Source organism: Plodia interpunctella, chromosome 12, assembly GCF_027563975.2.
Source record: "Plodia interpunctella isolate USDA-ARS_2022_Savannah chromosome 12, ilPloInte3.2, whole genome shotgun sequence".
Lineage (NCBI taxonomy): Eukaryota > Metazoa > Arthropoda > Insecta > Lepidoptera > Pyralidae > Plodia > Plodia interpunctella.
This window is the reverse complement of record NC_071305.1, coordinates 1,007,497-1,031,410: the sequence shown is the minus strand read 5'-3', so window position 1 is coordinate 1,031,410 and position 23,914 is coordinate 1,007,497. Positions and strand designations below refer to the sequence as shown.

Genomic DNA, 23,914 nt, shown 5'->3' with positions numbered 1-23,914 from the left:
CTTATAAAAATAACTTTATTGAATTCTATAGCCCGTTTCAAGGTATGAAATACTCCGTTTGCACAAGTTCTCCACGACAAGAGCATCAGTCTTCGTACATCGCCGTGGAATGATTTTGGTTTCGCTTTTCGAACGAATCTAGGCGTGACTGACCCGAAAATAACCGAAGGCTTCCGATCGGCATTAGTTTCTGCAAGTTGCCACTAGAGGCATCACTGTGCTCAAAATTGGGTGCGTTCTTCCAAGATGTTTCAATATAATGCGTTCACGACATCTCTAAACTATGGCCTATATTTTTGAGATTGACTGGTGAAAAAAGTTTAGTACACAGATAAACATTACATATGTTCTTATATGTATCTGTGATTTAGTAAATCGAATTTACTCCATACAATATGATGTGAGGACATTTTAATGTTTTAATGATTGGATTTTATGTGTTTTTATGTACTGCTGGATAGCGAGGGGCCATAGATTGCTTTGATTCAAAACTTTGAATAGAAAAGAATATCAATACCAAATCCCCCGGAAAAGTCATTTCAGAAGGAACGGTTTGAAAATTACAATATGTAGAAGGCGCAAAACTTGTTGAAAAAAAAATCTTAATCAATTTTTTTTTATCCTAACAAGTTTAAATGATTGTGAGTGTGACTGATTTTCTAGCAGTCAATAGTATTTTCGATTTTATTGAAGTTTTAGTCAAAAGTACTTTTAACTACAAATTTAAAGTAAGGCTAAGTGCCCTATGACAGTTTTGCCAATAGGGCATATTATTACGCAAAGCTCAGCGCAGATGGCGCTACTGGTATAACTAAAGTACACAAACATTGCCAATGGAGGCAAAAAGCGCCAAATTTCAATATTGTTGCAGATATACGACCAAAAATACCTTCTACGCAATCGTGGTGCAAGTTTAAAAGAAAAAGGAATGATTTAGTGGATTATCCTGAAAATAACAACACTATTTTAGGTTATGTTCTGCATTTATCTGGTCTGGTCTGGTCTACTGTGTCTACTGGTCACCAGAGGTGACCACAGGGTCATAAATGAAAATAAACTTGATTTTAACTGAAGATCTTACCTGTATGAAGTTCATATTTTAATAAGTCTTCACTTGTGATCCGAGCTTTTTGTCGACCGTTTACTGGCTCGACAATTTTACAGCGTGAGGCGTATCCCATAGTTTTCGAAGTTTTTTATCTAATGGAAAATGATTTTTACCAATATTTCGGCACCCGATTACATTGTTGCATATTTTCACAAACGAATGGTTACATAATGACAGGATTAATAAAGTACTCTAACATAAACGTTTTGATCGATATAAACTTTTGCTATAAAAGGCGGCAAAGCTTTTGGGTACCTAACATAGTGCTGTTCTCGTTATCTGGCAGGATAAATGCGCAGTAATACTCCCTATTTGCACTGCAATGCTAAGCCCTTGGCCAAAAATGCTTCCAGCTCTTTTGTATTTTGGTATACTTCGACCAGGTTTTTGAATTTATTTGAACTATAAATCACTGAAGGCTAATTAATAGTATATTTTTTACAAGTATATTTTTTAGTTTTTAAACATCGCTAAATTATACAGATTCGTCACAAATATATGAACAATGTTATAAGATTTTATATATACATTCGTGCTGTTACTAGAGTGGTATTTTATCAGCGAAAATGTTGCTTGGATTGTAATCTATGAACGATATGACTTTAACATCCCACAAAGAAGAAAAGAAAAAAAAAAGACTTTATCATACTAACTGACATTGACATTTCACGACATGATTTCTGTCACGTCAACGTCATAGGTATAGTTAACTAGTTTGAAAAATTGCATTTTTTGGGAAATTTAATAATTTACGATATATTTTAGAAATAATGGCTAGTCCGCTGTGGAAATTATCATCGTCCGTAATCAGTGGCTCGAAGAATTTAAGGTACACCGCTGGATTGGTGAATAAATGCAATTTTTCCACTACAAATGTATACTCGGTAAGTTGCATAATCAGTAGTCGGCTAAATTTCTTTTTACTTTTACCGGTGGACATGTACTTAGGATATTTTTGCTTACATTTTGTCATCTAAAGTGGTTCACAGGATATTTTTGTTATTTTATACCATTTATTAATAAACGACTCATTCGTTTTCGCCTGAAACCTTTTGTATTTCGTTTCATAAAGTTTCACTTTTCGTGTGGTGGTTATATTACTTTACTTTTGTCCACTCTCACATCTTTTCCACAAAGCCATCGTCAATATAATATAATGCATTATCAAATACATATAATAAAATTGTAAGTGGACTATGTCTTTACATAGGAGCTATTAAAGAACAGTATAAGGTGGTCTTTATGAGACAAATAGAAGCCAAAACAATTTTGTTTGTCTTTTTTTCTGTATGCTTGTTCGCTCATCACGCAAAAAGTACCAAATGGAATTGGATGTGGTTTTCACAGTTGTTTAGTGGTCTAATTTAAAATCTGGTATAGGTTTCATCACAATACATTGCTGAGAACATGAGATATTGACAATAATAACTTATGTTCTTCTTCTTGAAGAAGAAATGTGGTACCTAAGCAATTAATTTTCATTAAAAAATATAATTTGGACATATTTTAAGGATTACTTTAAGGGTAAAGTAAAACTTAAACACAGGGTGCTTTTTAATTATTTGTTTATTTATTGAATAATAGACAGGTAGCTTTTGCAACTGATGCATCTACTTATATAATTTCCTGGCTATGGGGACCTCCCATACTGGGACCATTTCATTTATATCATGCAGTGTTGAAAGTTCCTTAGTCATTGCACTTGTTAAAATCACTATGTATATATATTTCATAACGGTGCTGTTATTAAATATATATTTTTTTAAAATAATAAAAATTAAATATTGTCATTTGATAATGAAAAAGAGAACTATATTGTTATTACTAGTACTTCACTCACTTGTATGTAATTTGGAATAAAATTATCAAAAAGTTGAAGTTTCTTGTTTATACAATATCTGTACTGATAAAAATACCATATAATGCTCTTTATCACATTAAAATAAATATAAATAACTTACTGTAATACAGAAAAAGAGTAATATATTAATAGGTAGGTACTATATTGTAACCATTATACCGCCTTGATTACCGCTCCGCTATACTAGAGAATAAATTTCCCTTAGCGGTGTTCTGTACTAGTTTCGACTTTACCAATGGGTTTCATAGAACTGAATATAGGTACTTAAATGTTTCTTGTCAAATGTCGTAAAACGTGTGGTTTGTTGTCAATCTTCTCAAAATTTCTCATACATAAGAATATGGAGAAGGACATATATAGGTTTTACATTCTGTGCAAAAGTACATTTCCCATGGAAATATCACGCGGGCAAAGCCGCGGGTATAAGCTAGTTTGATTATAATTTTAAAAATTATAATAGGTTAAATTCTAAAATTCTCATAGTTTTAATTTCTTAAATCAAATAATAATTTTGTTAATTAAACACATTATTGCTATGTGCTGCTAATCTCGAAATATATATTGAGGCATATATTAATTATAATCCCAAGCTAGCCCTTTTGATAAGGAAGCCCTTTCTTTATTAAAGTATTTTTCATTTATTATTTAATAGTAAAGAAGTGGAGAAGTCTATTTTAGAAATATTATGCAATTATGTAATTTTCCAGCTAGTTAAAATGACATAATAGATAACATAATTGACATCTTATCACGGTGGTTCGTCTTTGCGGTGAAATAAATTCAGTCTTCTCACGGAGTTTGATAGACGCGGTTGGCATTGTGATAAAAATACATTTAAAAGCGCTTAAATTGGCAGTGGGGAGTTGAACCGGTCCCTTGTCGCTACGTGGCCATTCAGACTTGTTTTATTCTGATTTGCGCGGTTAAAATAGCGGTACACACATCGTACACTCACTTTGGCTACGAATCAGTCGGTAGAAACACATACGTCCAAATTCAACTTACTTTTTTAATACTGGAAAACTCTGGCCGAAAATTTCTTTTTAGAATAAAGATTAAAAAAATAAAATTTGACAGAGTAAATTTGACGTGTTTGGCGGTGTTTCCAAATTTTTGTATGTTATTTATGTATAAATTATTTGTATTATTAACTATTTATTTATTGTTCAGTAAAGTGAATTTGTAAATAAAAATGGCGTGCACTGTGTGTTTGTCGGATTCGAAGCCTATTAAATATGTAAGTAGTAGTAAGTACCTACCTATTGTTTATTTGTCAAAAACATGGCGTTTTGCTAGAAGTATTTATAATTACAAGGAAATTGCGTTTTATGTCTTTAAAATTTACGTAACTCTCGCGCGGTTTTGTTGTTTATTTGCTAGTTTCTATTAGGCGATTACATTGCATTAAATTGTTTGTCAGTTCCATGCTTTTACCTTATCATGCGTAATACAGACCTTTAGCTTAACTTATCACTGTTACTGTCCAAATAATATTGAGCTGTTACCGGTGAATTTGACATATGCAATGTTATTTAGACTGTAAAAAATGTGGTAATTTTAATAGTCTGTTGGTTTAACCCTTTGGACTTAAACGACCAAAATATTATTAGGTACTTTTTTTTAACTCTTTGGACTCAAGGGTATAAAACGACCAAAATATGATAAGGTACTTTTTTACTTACTCTTTAAATCTTTGAAGCAAGTTCTACAGATGATGATGATGATGATGAGAATAGTTGTCGTTTGTTAAGTAAGCCTAAAAATATTGTAATTCTATACTTAAAAGAATTGTCTAATCATTTCTTTTATTGGAAAAACTACTTAAAGACAAGTTTTATGTAAACATGTTCATAAATTAACTACCGATTATAATATACAATTCATTACTTATGTTCCACTGTTTGCTTCAACATAATAGGTAGATACATATATGTTTCTTTATTATACATATATGTTTATTTATAAAGTGACGGAAAATACGGTTCGGATACAGGTGGATAATTTAGTCACGAGAACACTATAAAAACTTCCTTTGTGTCAGTCTGTGTGTGAAAGGCGTTAGAACAAATTTAAGAATAACAAAAACAATTGGCTATTCAAAGTATTTTTTTTTTAAATATTCATTTATTAAAAACAAAATAAAAAATTAAAGTATGAAGGTTTTGAAATAATTAAAAACGATTATTAAAATGTCACTTCAATTATCAGTTTTATTAATTACATCATTCACTATTTTTTCGGCGACATTAAAATGTATAAGAAATGGGTTTTGACTCCAAAATCGGTGACGTCATAATACATTACTGCCATTCAAGCTTCATGTAAAATTTTGTTTTTGTCACTAGTAAAATGTACCTTAGTCTGTCAGTAATGTACAGATAAACATCATACTAGACACACACATAAAATGGGAATATTTGTATTATGACACAAATGTTTATTATTGAACAAGCATCTGATAGTCCCATCAGCAGTTAAGTTTCGTAAACACGCGCTGTTGCCTCATCGGGTTACTCAGAGATAGCGACTGATAACAAAAACACGGATACAATACCCCCTTTGTTGTTGAAATTGTAAACTTTAATGCTGCGAACTGGTAATGAACACTAAACACGTGAAAGTATACTTAATCCAAGCCATTAATTTACACAGAACTTCTTTTACATCTATTGATTATTAAAAAATAAATTTAAAAAAGACTATGGCATCGGTGCTTAGCAACCAATAATAAAAATGATCTTTTGAGAATTCTTACAACATATCTTTAATTTTATTCCCTTAACCACTGCCCAATTGAAGTAATTTAAGTGGTTATGGGCCCAGAAAAGCCGATCAAGGGAATAGATATTGAGTAAAGAGCAGAAGAAAGGAAATATTTTCCGGGAAAAATTTTTCCAAAGAAAGTGAAGATCGCAATTCAAAATGGAAGTGTCAAATTCAATGAAAATTGAGAAGTTTGATGGTAGAAATTTCAAGCAATGGAAGTTCCAGGTCAAGTGCGCCTTGAGAGCAAAAGGCTTGAATATTGAAACTCCAAAACCAACTGCAACTGCAGCGCAAGTGCAATGGAACAAAGATGACGGTATGGCTATGTTTATTTTGACCTCGTCAATGGACCTGAATCAGATATCTCTGATAGAAAACTGCGAAACTGCGAAGGAAGTTATGAGTAAATTAGAAATTTTATATGAGCATAAGTCGGAATTCAATAAAATGATGGTGCATGAGAAATTCTACCAATATTCCTATTGTTCTGGTGATACAATGGCACAGCATGTTTCAAAAGTAGAAGGGTTAGCCAAACAGCTTAGAGAATGTGGTGAGAAATTAAGTGATACGGCAGTGATAACTAAAATTTTGAGTACATTACCATCTACATATCGTTCTCTGCGCCAAGCATGGTTATCACTTGATCCAGATAATCAGACGATCCAAAACCTAACGTCACGTTTGATTGATGAAGAAGCAAGTCTACTGAAAGATATGAAAGATGATACTGCTTTGCTAACCTCGAAGAAAAATTTGAAACAAGTAAAAGAGAATGATAAACCTAGTTCCGTGAGAAATGCAAGTACTTCAGGTCATAGATTTATCTGTTACAATTGTAATAAACGTGGTCATTTTGCTAGAGAATGCAGAGCGCCTAAGAAATCTATTCGTAAGAATCAAGAGCAACAGAATATGTTAGTATACAATGCAGAGAGTGATTGGTCATCTGCAAATGGAGACAACATATGGATATTAGACAGTGGAGCATCCATGCACATGACATACAGGCGTGAATTCTTCTGTCAATATATGGAATTTAATCAGAATGATAGTAACAGGACTGTCAAATTAGGAAACAAACAGAATATTGAAGTACTTGGTGAGGGAACGGTTTTGGTAAAAAGTAAGTTGAAAGGAAATTGGCAAGAAAGCAGATTAGAAAATGTACTGTATGTGCCTGATTTACGAAGAAATTTATTTTCTGAAGGAGCTGTAACCAGAAAGGGTTATATAATAATTAAAAATAAAGAAAGTGCTCAAATAATAAAAAATAATGAAGTTGTAATGTCAGCACATCTGAGAGAAAACAATTTATATGAGCTAGATATAAAAGCAATCATACAAGAAAGCTGTAATATTGTGCAATCAGATATTAAAGTGTGGCATGAACGATTAGGGCACTTAAATGTAAAAGAGATTAAAAATATGAGCAAAACTGGAGCAATTCCCGTAGTATTGACTGGAAATGGCAATTTTGTTTGTGAAGCATGCCAATATGGTAAGCAAGCCAGAAATCCATTTAAGAAATCCATGAGAGGTGCAACACAAGCAGGAGATATAGTCTACAGTGATGTTTGCGGACCTATGTCGGAGTCATCAGTATCAGGTAGTCACTATTTTGTTTTATTTAAAGATGGTGCTACGAGTTATCGCCATGTATATTTTCTAAAGCACAAGGATGAAGTGCTTGAATGTTTCAAGAAATATAATGCGATAGTCAACAATAGATTCCAGCATGATGTACGTATCCTGCACACAGATAATGGTCGTGAGTATGTGAATAAAGAATTTAAGAACTTCCTGGAAATTAAAGGAATAACTCATGAATGTACAGCCCCTTATACCCCGCAGCAGAATGGAAGGTCTGAAAGAGAACTGCGAACAATAATGGAGAGCGCAAGGTCTATGGTTTATGCAAAAGATATCCCCATGAACTTGTGGGCTGAGGCAGTTGACTGTGCTGTTTATTTGTTGAATAGAAGCTCGTCTAGTCAAACTATAGATGTTTCACCTTATGAGCTATGGTTCAATCAAAGACCGAATTTGAATCACATTAGAATATTTGGTTCAGTAGGGTATGTACATATTCCTAATGAAAAACGAAAGAAGTTAGACAAGAAAAGTACCAAAATGATGTTGGTGGGATATGAGCAAGAAAATTATAGAATGTATGATCAAAATACGAAAAAGATAACTGTGTCAAGGGATGTCAGGTTTGATGAGCTCAGTAGTGTAACAGAGCCAAGGAGAAACTATGCGGAAATAAACATTGATGGACAGGCTGAGGAAGATCAGCAGACAAGAACTCCACAACAAAGTACCTTAGATGAATCTGATACCCTAGAAGCATCTTCGTCAGATGAAAGTATGAAAAGCTCTGAAGATCAAGATGTTTGTTATCAACCAGCTAGCAATACAGGCATGACATTAAGACCTCGGAAAAATAAGAATATGGAGGTGAATTTAACAGAAATCAACGTCCCAGAGACGTATGAAGAAGCTGTGACTGGGCTGGAGAAGAAAAATTGGAAGAAAGCTATTGAGGATGAGCTTAAATCTCATGAGAAAAATAATACTTGGAATATTGTGGATAGAACACCAAAGAAACCTATCACATGTAAATGGGTTTTTAGTATTAAGAAAAATAAGGAAGGAGAAATAGAGAGGTACAAAGCTCGCCTGTGTGCTCGTGGGTTTTCCCAAATTAAAGGTATGGATTACAAGGAAACTTTTTCACCGACCTCCAGGTATGATTCAATTAGATTAATATTGAGTATAGCGGCAAAAGAAAATTTAGAGATTGAACAATTTGATGTAAAGACTGCATTCTTGTACGGTGATCTTTTGGAGGAAATCTATATGGAGGTACCAGAGGGTGTCGAAGCAGACTCGTCGAAAGTATGTAAGTTGAACAAATCGTTATATGGTCTTAAACAGTCTCCCCGCTGTTGGAACAAAAAGTTTACATTGTTTCTTACTACTTATGGGTTTAAACCGTGTCATGCAGATAATTGCATCTTTGTTGGATATTTTAATAATATTCAAGTTTTGTTAATAATCTATGTAGATGACGGATTATTGTTATCAGAAAACAAAGACATTTTATCAGTAATATTAAATGACTTAGGAAATAATTTTGAAATTAGAACATTAAAGTTGAATTCTTTTGTTGGTATGGAAGTAAATAAGACACCAGGTCGTATATCTATAAGTCAAAGATATTACATTGAGAGTGTAATAAAAAAGTTTAATTTAACAGAAGCTAAAGGCTGTAGCACACCCGTGGATGTAAATGTAAAACTATCTAAAAATGAAGATGAGAATGATACTGTTAATAGTTTTCCATATAGAGAAGCAGTGGGAGCGCTAATATTTTTGTTTTCGGTGTCTAGACCTGATATTACTTATGCTGTTAATTTAGTGAGTAGATATGTAAGTAATCCAGGTGCTATACATGTCAATGCTGTAAAACGTATTATACGTTATTTGATTACTACAAAAGATGGGTCAATTGTATATGAAAATGGTACAGAGTTAATTGGATATTCGGATTCTGACTTTGCAGGTGACATAGATTCTAGAAAATCCAATACTGGATATTTATTTTTAATGAATGGTGGACCTGTTACTTGGGCAAGTCGAAAACAGAATACAGTAGCATTGTCTACAACAGAATCCGAATATATGGCTGCTAGTGATGCTGCTAGAGAGATTTTGTGGTTAAGACAATTTTTATTGGATATAGGCAAACCACAAAATACTGTAACATTAAAAATTGATAGCCAAAGTGCAATTAAATGAATACATAACCCTGTAATTCATAAAAGAAGCAAGCATATCGATGTTCGTTATAATTTTATTAGAGAAAAGGTGGAACTGAAAATAATTAACATAGAGTATGTAGAAAGTTCGTATCAACTTGCTGATTTTCTGACCAAGGCGTTACCCCTTAGCCGGTTTAACTTTATTAGAGATAGTATTATGAATAGTGTTTGAGTTATTTTCAGTTAACAAAGGGTTATGGAATATTTAATTAATGTCAATGTAGGTCTTTTTAATTTAAGTGGGAGTATTGATTATTAAAAAATAAATTTAAAAAAGACTATGGCATCGGTGCTTAGCAACCAATAATAAAAATGATCTTTTGAGAATTCTTACAACATATCTTTAATTTTATTCCCTTAACCACTGCCCAATTTAAGTAATTTAAGTACATCGAATAAGGATTTATAAAATAAAATAGCCCTAAGTATATACAGATCAATGTTATATACAACCGTTGATATGTACTACACCTTATATGTAATAACATCGACTTAAATACTATATCAAGTTTTGTTTTTTTTTATTATTCAAATTCATTTATTCCTACACACAGTATAAATAGAATACACAGTAGAATGTTAAAAATATAATGGAAGTCTTCAATAACTTGTTCCATTCATTTTGACCTTTTAAATAAGTAGTTAGTAAACGGGTTATTTAGCAGTCTGATTAGAAATAATTTGTAGATGCCTAGTAACACGCTGTAGTGTAGTTAACGGTCTACCAGTATGTAGATTTTGCGATGTACTTAGGTTCTCATTTACTGAGAAACACTGTCATTTTGGAAATATTCCTCACTAGATGTTGCCCGGGCCTTCGTTTCCGTGGGAATTTTGAGATAAAATATAGCCTACAGCAATCTTGGATAATGTACCTTTCTAATGGTGAAAGAAATTTTGAAATCGTTTCGGTAGTTTCGGAGATTACCCGCCTCAAACATACAAACTCACAAACGCTTACCTCTTTATAATAATAGTATAGATTATTTTGGTTGTCTAAGACCATGGATTTATTGTTTTTTTCAGATCTTTTTCACTTTGTTCTGTCCTTGACCCACTGGCGCAACGCTAAGTTGTATTCTTGCCATGACGCCATATGTGTAAAGACTAAAGACCCTTTGCTTATCACGTAACATCTTAAAAAATGGTATAGAAAATTGTCATCATCGCTCGAAAATGCATGATCATAAGCGCCATAACACAGCTACAAGTTGAAGTGGTGGACAAACATTATCAAAGACGTGATAATAATTATATTTTTATTTATCTCCTTTTAAAAGTAAGTGTTGATTGTTGCAGAGGAAAGAACGCGACACGTTCGGCGAATTGGACGTGCCGGACGACAAGCTGTACGGCGCGCAGACCGTCAGGTCCGTCATGAACTTCCCCATCGGCGGTGTGGAGGAGCGAATGCCTGTGAGTGTCTTTCTCTCTCTCTCTCTCTCTCTCTCTCTCTCTCTCTCTCTCAACCGCCTAAGGCCGCGAGCCAGAATCCGCCTGAGTCCGCGCCATGAAAGTCCCGCGGTAAATATGTGAAACTATCAACAACAGATCGGCCACATTTGTTTTCAAAATAAATTTTAACGTAAGACTTTATTGCACAAGGAAACAAAATACAGAAAAACAATTTCCAAAAAAAAAAAAAAACTTACCACAACCGCAATTTATTGTTGTCAAATAGATAAAAAAAAACGTATCCGTGCATTAAACCGAGGAGTTGAGGAGTTCCCTGGTTGAAGGCCAATCCTGAGTGGACCGTTAGGTCATGCTTATCATGACAATATGGTCTATGTTGTTGTCAGCGACATTTTCCCATTGCAATTCATGTGTTCTCTCGACCATCATATCACGTGATAGATTTATCATTTGTGAATGAGGCAGTACAATAGACTGGAAAGCGAATCAATTCCATAGCTAGTTGGCGTTTGAAAGTGCAACCTTGATAGGAATAACAATTGTTTTATATTGCATAATATAGCACAATAGTACACAATTCTGATTGTGTTTGCCACATACTCGTCAATGAAACTGCAAACTTGGCTATTTTGTTTTCTAGGTGGCTATTTTCCAATTTTAAACAACGGTAACCAAATCGTATAAATACAATCAAGAGTTAAAATGATATGATACTTCTACAGTAGTTAATATACATACTTTGCACCAAAAACAAGATACAATTTTCAACAAGACAACTGGATAAATGTACTAGTTAGAATTCTCAAAATAATCTTAGCAAATAATACGTGCCAATTGAGATAACTTTGAACACCCCTGACGGCTCTAAATATGAAACAATGAGTATTTGAACACCTTGTGTGTGATGATTCCAACTGCGTATATCAAATTGATCTTGACTACTACAATCTTGAAGCTGACTGTAGGTCCTATATTGACTGCGGCTTGATCGGTACAGTTTTTAGAATTACTGTTTCAGATCTAGATCAATGTGTTAAAATGAATGTTATTTTGATTCCAGTTTCCAATTATTGTCGCTTTCGGCATTTTGAAGAAGGCCGCCGCTAAAGTTAACATCGAGTTTGGTCTCGAGAAGAAAATCGGTAAGTTCTAGATTAAATGTCGCGTGTTCCCAGTTCCATTCATCCACGAACCTTAAAGACCAGAAATTTCAAGATTCATTCTTCAAACATTCAAGACTTCGGTTAAGGGATAATTTAATGTCAATAAAATTATTTAAAATTATGTTTACTGTTGAATTCCAAGCCCAATGTAAGAAACTGTCCAAAAAGTTTGAAATAATATAGCCTTTTATTAAACACACTTCGATAAATTCCTCCTCTTGTTTCTATATCCTGTCTTTTCTTCACTTCCACTTTTAATTAATTAATTGTTATTAGAAATTATTAAATTTTCTCGCTCTAAGCCACCATCTCATTCTGTATCCGTCATGTGGATATAATAGTTTATCTTGAAATATTAATACAATTTTATATAATTATTACAGCGGAAGCCATAATCCAAGCGTGTGAGGATGTGATATCTGGCAAACTGTACCGCGAGGGTCACTTCCCGCTGGTCATCTGGCAGACTGGGTCTGGAACCCAGTCCAATATGAACACTAATGAGGTTTGTAATTGAGTAGATTAAGATCCCATGAACCAAATGGTCAAAGGTTCGAATCCTACTTGTGCCACAATAGTTTTTATACCAATCTAACTCGTATATACGAGTAGTACTTTTCATAGACCATCACTTGCTTGCGGTGAATAAAAAAAAACATAGCGAGGAAATCTGCACACTGGTTGCCCTGCATGATTGCCACTTAATGGCGGTAGGTAGTCGTAAAATACATGTTTAATTATGTATGTATATAAGACTAGGTGTTTACCCGCGGATTCGCCCGCGTGAATTTCCCACGGGAACATTTTTCCGAGATGTAATGTAATTACATGTAAAATTTCAAGACTTAGTTTCGCATTTATAATATTAGGAGTTAGGATATGTATATACATAGTTAATTCTCATGGTTGTAAACAGAGACTAGGGATTTCCACCTATAGGTAATACACTTACCTATATAATTCCAGGTGATTTCAAACCGTGCCATTCAAATCCTGGGCGGCAAGCTCGGCAGCAAGGACCCCGTCCATCCCAACGATCACGTGAACAAATCGCAGAGCTCCAACGACACGTACCCCACAGCCATGCATATAGCTGTGGCCATGGAGCTCCGGGACCGGCTTATGCCGGGTCTGGTAGCTCTGAGGGACACATTGAAGAGGAAGTCTGAGGAGTTTGACTCGATCATCAAGATTGGCAGGTGAGGGATAGTAAGAAACCTAGGGGGAGTGAAACCTAGGCGTAAAACATGAAATCCCAGAGCTATATACTCGACAGGCATGCATATAGCTGTGGTTATGGAGCTCAGATAATTGGCTCATACCAGGTCTGGTAGTTTTGAGAGGTACCATTAAGATAAAGTAAGGAGTTAATCATCAAGATTGGCTGGTAAGAGATAGTAAGAAACCTAGGGGAATGTAAAATGGAGGTTTCTCAATCTTAATCTTCTTAATGGGGCTCCGTTTTTATAACAAATTGCCTAAATGGATTCTTGATTTGCCGGACAAAAAATTGAGAAATTATATAAAAGAAGTACTTTGTAAAAAGGCATATTACATGTCTGATGATTATGTGAACGACAATAATGTCTGGCCCAAGCATGGTGCAGTATCCTCATAACATATGTAATTGATTTATGACATTATTACGTACGTTTTGTACATTTAGCTTTCTATTTATATATTTTTTTGTGTGACAATTTTCAATAATTTTATTGGAAATACAACTTTATTTTATTTATTCATTAAAATTTTGACATTTTTAATAATGATGCAAATTCGTCCTCCTAATTTTTTATATCTGTATAAGACCTATATTTGTTAATTGACGTCCTTGGAGAAAAGGCTGCGGTGAAGTTTGTTGCGCCGCTTCTTCTTCACCTGCGCTTTGGAAGCCGGCAGTAGACTTAGATTTTTTTGACGTCAATAAGTGATATATATCATCCTAAATTGAATAAGGAATTTTGAATTTTTTTTGAGGTCTGAGACCAAGCATCCCTTTCACGCCAACTACCACGTGAACAAATCCCAGTTGTTAGATCTGTAGGCTTACTATCAACTTTTACAGAATGATTCCAATGTAACTCAGTTCAATTTAGGAACCTAAAATGAATCGCATATATACAAAAAATTAAGTCGATGGTACGAATTTGCGATGCAGCTCAGTTTGGGTCGTAAAGTGGATCGCGTTAAGAGATGATGGTAACCCCCTGATACTACTCTATGGAGCAGAATGTGTTCAATATTTGAGTTGAGAAACGATCATAAAGATTTGCTAATTGGTGTACAGTATTTAAATATAAACTAACAGAAATATAGCACAGATATATACTAGACTTCTAAGAATACATTTGCTTTTTATTTACCATGCAGGGACGGAAGTCGCGGGCGATTGATATTTTGCGTCGAAAAATTTCTTAATATAGAATAATGAACCTAAGTTATCAATCACAAACCTATTTATAGTTACAAAAAGAATAGACTATCGAATTTCTATATAAATATATACGGAAATATTGCGACAAAGTGGAAACTTTTCACGGTCGAATTTAACAATGCACTCATTGTACTTCACGACGTGAAATTTTAATTAATATATTTTTTTGGTCCTGCAACCTGAAATAAACATATTATTTATATTTATTCCGTTCCATTGGACTACAAGTTCAGTGATGAAAAAAATTTTTTTAACAAGAACGTAAATTTATTTAAAAATATATTTTTTTAAATTGATGAAAATTAGGCTTCATCGTACCCCAAATTTCTTAGGACCCATCTGATGGACGCGGTGCCGTTGACCCTCGGACAGGAGTTCAGCGGTTACGTGACCCAGCTGGAGTACAGCATCCAGCGCGTGTGCGCCGTGCTGCCGCGGCTGCACTACCTGGCGCTGGGGGGCACGGCCGTGGGCACCGGACTTAACACCAGGATTGGGTTCGCGGAGAAGTGTGCCGCCGAGATTGCCAAGCTCACTGGTCAGTGGATTTTGAGTCTTATTGACAATAGCTGTAAAATTTAGAATCACTTGTGTTGTAAAATTGTAAGTTTTAATTATTAAAATTGTAGTGCGGAGTCTTTAAAATACTCAAGGTTTTACAAAAATTTAATTTTCCATATAAGCCTCAAAATCTGGTCCTAATTGATCATCATGGAGGTCCCGGGTTCAATTGATCAGATTGACCTGGGTCTTGGATGTTTAACCCATAAAACAAGTCTCGAACTTATTTTGGGGCTAACTAAATCTGTGTGATTTACATATTTTTTGTATTCAACGCGTGACAAAAAAAAAATGTCCGTGCATTAAACCTTTGATGAGTTTCTTCATTGGGAGTAATGATTAATTTTCGACAAATTTTAAGTCGACAATTATATCTTATTCTGTATTTAATAACTCATATTTTATAATTTCAGTATATGATTATGTTTGGAGAGTCCGCTTTAATAGTTAGCACTCTTGCGTAACTCAAATCTCTAATAACTACTACCATAGTAAAGTGGTATCTAATAGTAAAAACTATTGGCCAATGTACTAGCTTTTATATTTTTAATATTTTCTGTTATTTTTTTTTTCAAATAAAATAAATAATTTAAAAAAATTATAACCTTGGTGCCTTAACATCGTTCAATTCGTACAATTGAATGAATATCCCAGGCATCCCGTTCGAGACGGCGCCGAACAAGTTCGAGGCCCTCGCGTGCCACGACTCCATGGTGGAGGTGTCCGGAGCTCTGAACACTATCGCCGTCTCGCTCATGAAGATCGCCAACGACGTCCGCCTGCTGGCGTCCGGGCCTCGCTGCGGCCTCGCGGAGTTGCTACTGCCCGAGAATGAGCCCGGCTCTTCTATTATGCCTGGTGAGTTCAACTGTCGTCATAATTTAGGTTGCATACATTTTTTTTATCGAGTTATTGACCTAGCGAGCGAGTGCTACAATTGTACTTGGGGCAAAAATACATTGTATGTTTGTAACGCGATAACTTTCGAACCGTTGGTCCTATTTTGATGAAATTTATAAATTTTAAAAGGTATTTGGGGATTTGTCAATAGAATTTTTAAGTTCGTGGGCATCAAAATCGGTTAAGTCGTTCTTGAAATATTCAAAATTTATTGCGTTCGCGAGGACTAAGTTCACGTTGAACAACTACTAGTTTAAACAGTGTTAAAAGCACCATCATTCAATATTTTTATTTTGGATTTTGAACAAAATCTGGCTAATTGTAAATGGATGTAATGTAGGTGCGCAGTGGTAAAGTGCTCGCCTCTGAACCGAGAGGTCCCGGGTTCGATCCCCGGTCGGGTCATGATGGAAAATGATCTTTTTCTGATTGGCCCGTGTCTTGGATGTTTATGTAAATATGTATTTGTTATAAAATATAGTATCATTAAGTTAGTATCCCATAACACAAGTCTCTAACTTACTTTAGGGCTAGCTGAATCTGTATGAATTTTGTCCATGATATTTATTTATTTCCTAATTTTAGACACGATTGGCGTCTCACTGGTAGTCTTATACACAAATTCAAGTGGTATATTGTAAGATAACACCAGGATTTTAAATATATTTTATTCTTATATCGGTAAATATATAAATGTATACTATGTAATGGAGGAGCGAGGTCTTCTGTCGCGGGTATTTCTATACCTGCTAGATGGCCTCAGTAACTAAGCGTTGTAATTTGTATTTTTACTGAATAAATGATTATTATTAGTATTTTTCGACCACATTATTCGGACGTCTTTGCACGACGGGACCACTTTGAATAGATTTGTTCACGTTTTTTTTTGTAATTTTGTGCAATATTTTTTTAAAATAAATATTGTTATTTCCCCAGGCAAAGTGAACCCAACGCAATGTGAAGCTCTAACGATGGTGGCGGCGCAAGTGATGGGTAACCACGTGGCGTGCACTATCGGAGGCAGCAACGGACATTTCGAGCTCAACGTCTTCAAGCCCATGATCGTCGCTAACGTCCTCCGGTCCATTACACTACTTGGTCAGTTTTCAATTCGTCCTTATTCTTACATATTATAAATTAAACAACTTCCTCTGCCGCTCTGTCTGTCTTTTCGCAATAAACACAAAAGCTACAGATATACCAATAGATGGCGGTAAATAGTCGTAAAAGTCATGTCAGATGCCTTTAGGCAACTTGAATAAAATCTGACACCAACTGAATAACACACTCGGTAAGATGATGATGACCAATAGGTATGGTCTATAATTTATTGTGTTTTTAACCGAGCGAAGCCGGGACTACGAACCGCTAGTAATAAATATAATGGTGTCTCCAGGCGACGGCTGCCAGGCGTTCAACAAGAACTGCGCGGTGGGCATCCAGGCCAACACCGCGCAGATCGAAAAGATTATGAATGAGTCCCTCATGCTGGTCACCGCTCTCAACCCCCACATCGGATATGATAAGGTGAGAAAGACAAAGATCATTCGTTTGCAAACACATCTTCTTATACCATTGTGTACTGCTAAATGTAGGTTATTTTTGTTTTTTGACACTTTGACTTTCTTTCGTTTGCCATTTTTACTTTTTTCTAAAGTATCTAAAATGTCTATTTAGACTATAATTAGTTTTAGTTGGAAAGTGGTTAATTTTGTTGTTATTTTGATTTGATTATAAGTATCATAAGAAATTGAATGGAAAGAAGAGTCTCATTGAGTGCGTTAGACAGAATAATATGGCTAAATGGGAAGTAACAGATCGGTTAACATCAGACCGGGAGAAGTGGAGGAGACTGACATGTTGTACCGATCCCACATAAAGTGGGATAAGGGTAGGTCGATGATGATGATTAGTGTCATAAGAGTGAATTGACATTTGTCTCCACCAGGCGGCGCTGATCGCCAAGACGGCGCACAAGGAGGGCGGGAACCTGAAGGACACGGCCGTGAGGCTCGGCGCGCTCACGCCGGACCAGTTCGACCAGTGGGTGCGCCCCGAGAACATGCTGGGGCCCAAGTAGGGCTCCGCGACCCCACCGCCCGCCCGCACCGGAGAATAGTGGAGTTAGTGCAGTGTTGTGAAACGTGAAAAGTTATGTGAATAATGGTGGTTTAGTGGCAAAAAAGTGTACAAACGTAACTAAAAATTTGTTAGCTCCGGCCCCATTGCTCCGTGTAATGTCCGTCGACGGACGCACAATAAGTGTTTAAACGAAGCTAAGTTTCACTTGGCTTCAGCTCATGCTTGTTTTGATGTACGTCGACTGGCGTGGATATTTGTTTTGAGTTTACGCACGTCGATGTCAAGAGCTATGAACAACGGAACGGCAACGTGTCGTCGCAACGTATGACACTTATGGCACTGTTTTATTAACGAATAGTTTCTGTAATTTTTATAGACTGCAGTGTTCACTTATAATAGGTTACAAACCCATTTGCTTACTATGCAGTATAACCAAAAGAAAAAAATGAAGGCACAAAGCTTGTTTTTATTCTTTACCTTTTTTGCCATTCATATCATGTGAAGTTTTAGAAGTGACTTTGTGGTTTTCAAGTTAATTCACGAATAATAATTGTACAATTGTATGGAAATAGACATGCCATAAAACTCATGTATGATATCTACATAGACAAACTTTGCTTAATAACAAACCAGAGACACCTAATTTCTACTATTCTTCAATGAACTATAATATGAAGCTCTTTGGGGAAGTGTGACGTCACATATTCCGTAAAATATAAGCAGAATTTTGATATTTATATTATTTCTAAATATAAAACTAAGCATATTTGCATTTATGAAAAAAGTTTATGTACTGTAATACTGTCGTTTTTTTTTTTATTTTTCCATGACCAGAGCAAGTTCTTTGTTATTGACATGATGTATATTTATAAAATCCAAGAACCGTTCTTTGATAATACTTTATCGTTTTATACGTAAAACGCTTTTATTGTGAGATTTATCCAGTATTACATATTTATTGAAATCATCAATCTGATACATATTTTTAAATGACCATGCTTTTTAAATATACTGCCACTGTAATTATTCATCATGTTATAATATTGGGATAGAATATTTTTAAGATTAAAAATTATGTTTACCTAATAGTTTTGGGACTCCACTGATTTATCCTGTACATGTTTTAAGTTTTAGAGAAAACTTGTTTCGTTGTTCAATTTGTATTTGTTTACGTAAGTTGAATAAATATTTATTATTGAAATGATTCTATTATTTTGGAACTCTTTAAAATATCAAAAGGGAAGAAAGAACAGAAATAAATATTTGCTATCTTTTAGATGAACACGATGGAAGGAAAGTTGACCTCAACCTAGGTTGACGGCTCGTCAGCGATGGGAAGCAGAGGCGAGCGTACGCACGCTTAAAATGGGTTTAGGGAAAAACACAGACGCGGGTGGGGAATTCCGAAAGAATAAGCAAGAGAATCGAGAGTTACCAAGGCGTATCAGGATTTTCATCTAGTCGTAGTCGACTAGATGAAAATCCTGACCATTTCGTTCGATAAAGTAGGTAAAGGTGAAATTAAACTATGTTAAAATGTCAAGCACATAAATTGGGACCTAGGGCACCCAAGGGCCTTTTTCACAATTTTCTCATAAAGTATCATATTGCAATCTGACAGATAAAACTAATTGTTAGATAAACCTGCCTGATGTGGTTGCCCAGATAGCCCTAAACAACACTTGTAAAATACAATTAAAGGGCTATCCACACATTTCTGGGTTCCCGTCTCTGCCGTTTTCCGTCAGGGACGGCTAAAAAATTGGTTACGTACACCCTGTATGAACTCGATCACATAGCTCCGTGTCAGGCGCAACCGGTTCGTCAGTGTCCCGGAGCTCGCTGTGAGGCACGAATTTTTTAAATTGATACAAAATGAACACCAATATTTTCTAATTCTTCTTCGTTAAAGACATCGTGTTGTATGCGTATCAGCTAAACAAACACATTACACAGACACCGATTTCCCTGATGTGTGCAAGCGGGCGACGGATGGCACGTCCCTGACGGGAACAGTGAAACTGATAACTCGGAACACGGTTAGTCCTGACCCGGAAATGTGTGGATAGCGCTTAACACTATTTTTTCAATACGTTACCATAGGTTATTTATAGATTATCAGATACTTTATCAACATAAAACAGGTCCCAAGTAAAATAAGGGTTATCAGGAATATTAAAACACATTGAACATGCTTCATCTACATTATATGTAATATGCTATAATAATACATTTGCACAATATACAAAGTTTAATACTCTCAATAATTGGTAAATCTTTGGTATAATTTGATACATTTTATCACATTAATTTATATTCTAACCAGATCTGGAATGTACTCAGAAAGAATGTTAAATTAAAATAAAATAAAAAAAATATAAATTTCTAAGTAAACTTACGAATTTGTACTTGCAAAAAAAGGATTGAGACCAAAATAAATTATATGAGTTTTAAAAACACAAAATGATAAACAAATATCTAGTTACTAATGTCATTTAAAGAACCCTATACTGCATCAGAAGTCTTTCAATGGACCTTAAATCATTAAAACAACTAAATGAAATAATTATTCCACCACTTATCAAATACATTGTAACCAACTTCAATTGGTAGCACAATATTTTACCAGACTGTCACACAAATATCTGACAGGCAGTGAAATACTACCTATATTAACTATTTTAACGATAATACAATATTATTCTAAGTATATAGACTAGAATAATTAGGCTACAGCAAAATCAGTTGTGGAAGGCATCATAAATGTTTGATTATGTATAAAAGTGTACTCTTAAAATTACATAAACACATCCTTAATGTTCTGAAATTGCTTTACAGCAAGATCAACAGGCAAGTCAAAATTGTATGGGGTCAGACGGTCAAGACTCTGCAATGTGTCTTGAAAACCAGTGTTAACAACGTAACTAGTTGAAGAATAGTAGGCATCAATCAGAGCTCTGCTTTTTAGCATGATGTTGAGCCAAACAACAAGTTTGTGAGCATTTAAAGCAGCACAAACAAATGCTTTAAAGTGGGCATCGTAACTTCTCTTGTAAGGCATGTGAGACGCTAGAATGCTCCCGATAGCACTCAGCAAACTCTGCTTGTTAGTAATCGCTGTACCACCAACTATATCTAAGTTAAAGCTCTGGCTTAATTTTCTAGCAGGCGTCGAGTTGAAACGATCTCCATCATTTAGCTCGTAGTAACGTAATATCAACTCCCAAAAATGTGGAGCATTGCTGGAAGATGACTTCCTTACTGGAAAGCAGCCTATTAGAGGCACTAGGGATGTGGAATCTGGACCTGTTAAACCATGGTGGAGTAAATCTCTCAAGTTGACAGCCAAGTGGCGGCGAACAGCTGTTGTTAATGGAGCATCATTGATAACAATTCCACCCTCTTCAGACTCACTGTCATAACTGTCAATGATTGTATGTGAGGATCTGTCTCTTGATACTAAATGAAGAACTGCATCTATTGACATTTCTAACTTAGCTCTCAAGTTTCCCCAGTGTGTAACTATGGTAGAAGATTTCTTTTCATAATTTCTACTCGTATTCGGAGAGCAGCCAAACTGTGATACTGTAAATATTTGAATCAATGTTGATGCTTTCCTCATCAAATTTATAGTTTCTGCTTTCAGATCATCATTTGTTTTATTCCTATTAAAATTCTTTTCAAAAGTTTCCGATTTAACTTTATGGGTTGGTGGTTTAGTTTTAATATCATTATTTTTTAATTCTTCAGTTTTCATCAACTTAATGAATTTCTGCATGTCGTCAATGTGCACCTGTAATTTACTTATTATCTCATCCTTAGATAACTGCCTATCCGCATACTGTTTGACTGCACAATTGATTTGGTGTCTTAGCTCATCCACATTCAAGGGTTGATGGCAGCCTTCTTCCAAACTTTGGTCTATTTCACTCCGTAGATGTTCTATTAGCGTTCTATGTTTACTTTCACCGAGGCAGTTGGGGTCCGTCGCGAATCTTTCCAACTCTTTTAGTTGGGCTTTCAACCGTTCAATAAAGTGCGATTGTCGAGCGCGTTGTTTTCTCATTTTTCGTTCTAACTCCAAACACTCACTACAACTAGGCTCCCCGGAGCTCCCTTGAGGTGCAGCCCTCGTATCAGACACTCCTCGCGATGTAAACTCTTCAAGAGCCTTTAGCATAACATCTTTCTCTTCCGGTGGCGCTTTCAGTATTTGTCGCAAACGGAACTCCACTTGAGCGAGATGGGACGTCAAGGAAAACACCGAAGATGATAGAATTTCCTGCTCTTCCTCCAAAGCGTGTATTCTGTCCCCATTTTCCTGTTCTGGCTGATTTTCGTCACATAAAGTTTCCTTTGGAGCGCCCAAAGGCTCTCGTCTCGGTTCTTGCCAAATAGGTATTTCATTGTCGTCATAATCACTGTTGTTGTCCATTTTCACTATACCTTTTTAAAGAAAGAAAACACTTGCACTCATCTCATTTCGTTTAGGTTATTTTGTTTATTGATTTTACGAGACATGCTGAAAATACGCCACAAAAGCTGAAGACGTCACGTTGACGTCAAGAATGAATGAAAATATCTACTGAAAAAAACCGGAGTTCCGGTATGGAAAATAATATTTAAATAAACATTATCTATTTCGTAATGTTATAATATGTCATTTATTTATCAAAAAATGTATATGCTATATTAATTTCAGTCAATTGAATTAATAGAAATACCTATATAAAGAATGAATGAAATGAAAAAGCATTCTATTAAAAATGTGACATAAAAGTTTATGTAGTAGTTCATAAAGAACTCCACAGATGGCAGCAAAATACCATACTGTTGCCAAACAGTACGCCAAACTTTGGCAGATTCGGTATACATTGCTGGTATCTCATTACAAAAAATAAAAGTACTCATACTAACAGCGCAATGTGCACGAATTCGCGTCGGCATTTGTCTGAGTTCGGCGCCAATTTAGAGCTGGCTCCATACTAATCGCAATCCGCAATAAAAAAAAAAAAGTTTGGCAAACTGTACGACGACACTGAAGAGCCGGTATTAAAAAAAGTATAAACACCTTACCTATCCAAATGAATAAAATATCGTTATTAAGACAAATTTGACTTCCGATGGCATCCCATAAGGATAAGTTCCCGAAAATAAGACAAAATGGTGTTGGCAAACAAATATGGCCTATTAGTTATATAGATTACCCTCATACATACTCGCTTCAGCTTAGTGAATACGTCGCGTCGCTATTTGTAGGGCAAACATTGAGGAGATAACATTTGTAAGCGGTTTAGTCGTGAAAAAGTGGTAGACATACAAAACTTTCGCATTTATAATATTACTTCGTTCGTAAAAACCATAATTATAAAAATTATAGGAAACACACTATTAGCGAAAGTCGTACAAAAACGTTCATCCCTGAAAACACGAGTCAAACATGATACATGAGTAACCTGGGACCATTCGATCACAGGCGGACGGTCGTAACCACAGGACCATCACCGCTTAAGGTGGCAACTGTCAACAGTGCCAAGAGTTTAGTGAATACAGATAGGATTATTCTCGGCGCGTGTAGTAACCGAGTGAAAACTTTGCCAATTATAAGTTTGCGCTTATCTCACTGGGTGTGATAGTAGTCTCACTCAGAAGGTAGGTGGTTATTATCATTAATATCTTTTACAAATGTATACCGATAACTTTGTATTCTCCCGGTTCCCGGTTACTTTTACCTTTGATGCTCCGAAGCCCAGGATTCGTGTAGGCGAAATAGGAGTAATGGCGTGCAATGTTAAC

General features: G+C 35.3%; 2 protein-coding genes across 3 annotated transcripts; one reads left to right on the top strand and one right to left on the bottom strand.

The window, feature by feature from the left end:
• The first annotated feature begins 1,768 nt into the window (after nt 1-1,768).
• Nucleotides 1,769-19,319, top strand: LOC128674156 (fumarate hydratase, mitochondrial-like). Of its 2 annotated transcripts, none has more exons than XM_053752532.2 (10): nt 1,769-1,992; nt 10,862-10,978; nt 12,039-12,120; nt 12,525-12,646; nt 13,108-13,340; nt 14,908-15,113; nt 15,791-15,994; nt 16,973-17,134; nt 17,433-17,563; nt 17,985-19,319. In XM_053752532.2, exons 1-10 carry the CDS (start codon nt 1,879-1,881, stop codon nt 18,114-18,116), a joined length of 1,503 nt encoding a protein of 500 aa, XP_053608507.1. In that variant the 5' UTR covers nt 1,769-1,878; the 3' UTR covers nt 18,117-19,319. The 2 variants fall into 2 exon arrangements, with proteins under 2 accessions (XP_053608507.1, XP_053608509.1); XM_053752534.2 differs by lacking the exon at nt 1,769-1,992 and adding an exon at nt 3,753-4,206.
• Nucleotides 19,320-20,308: 989 nt separating this feature from the next.
• LOC128674330 (uncharacterized protein) lies at nt 20,309-22,685 on the bottom strand. The gene has a single exon (XM_053752825.1). The coding sequence runs from the start codon at nt 22,551-22,553 to the stop codon at nt 20,916-20,918; it is 1,638 nt and encodes a 545-aa protein (XP_053608800.1). The 5' UTR covers nt 22,554-22,685; the 3' UTR covers nt 20,309-20,915.
• Nucleotides 22,686-23,914: the final 1,229 nt, after the last annotated feature.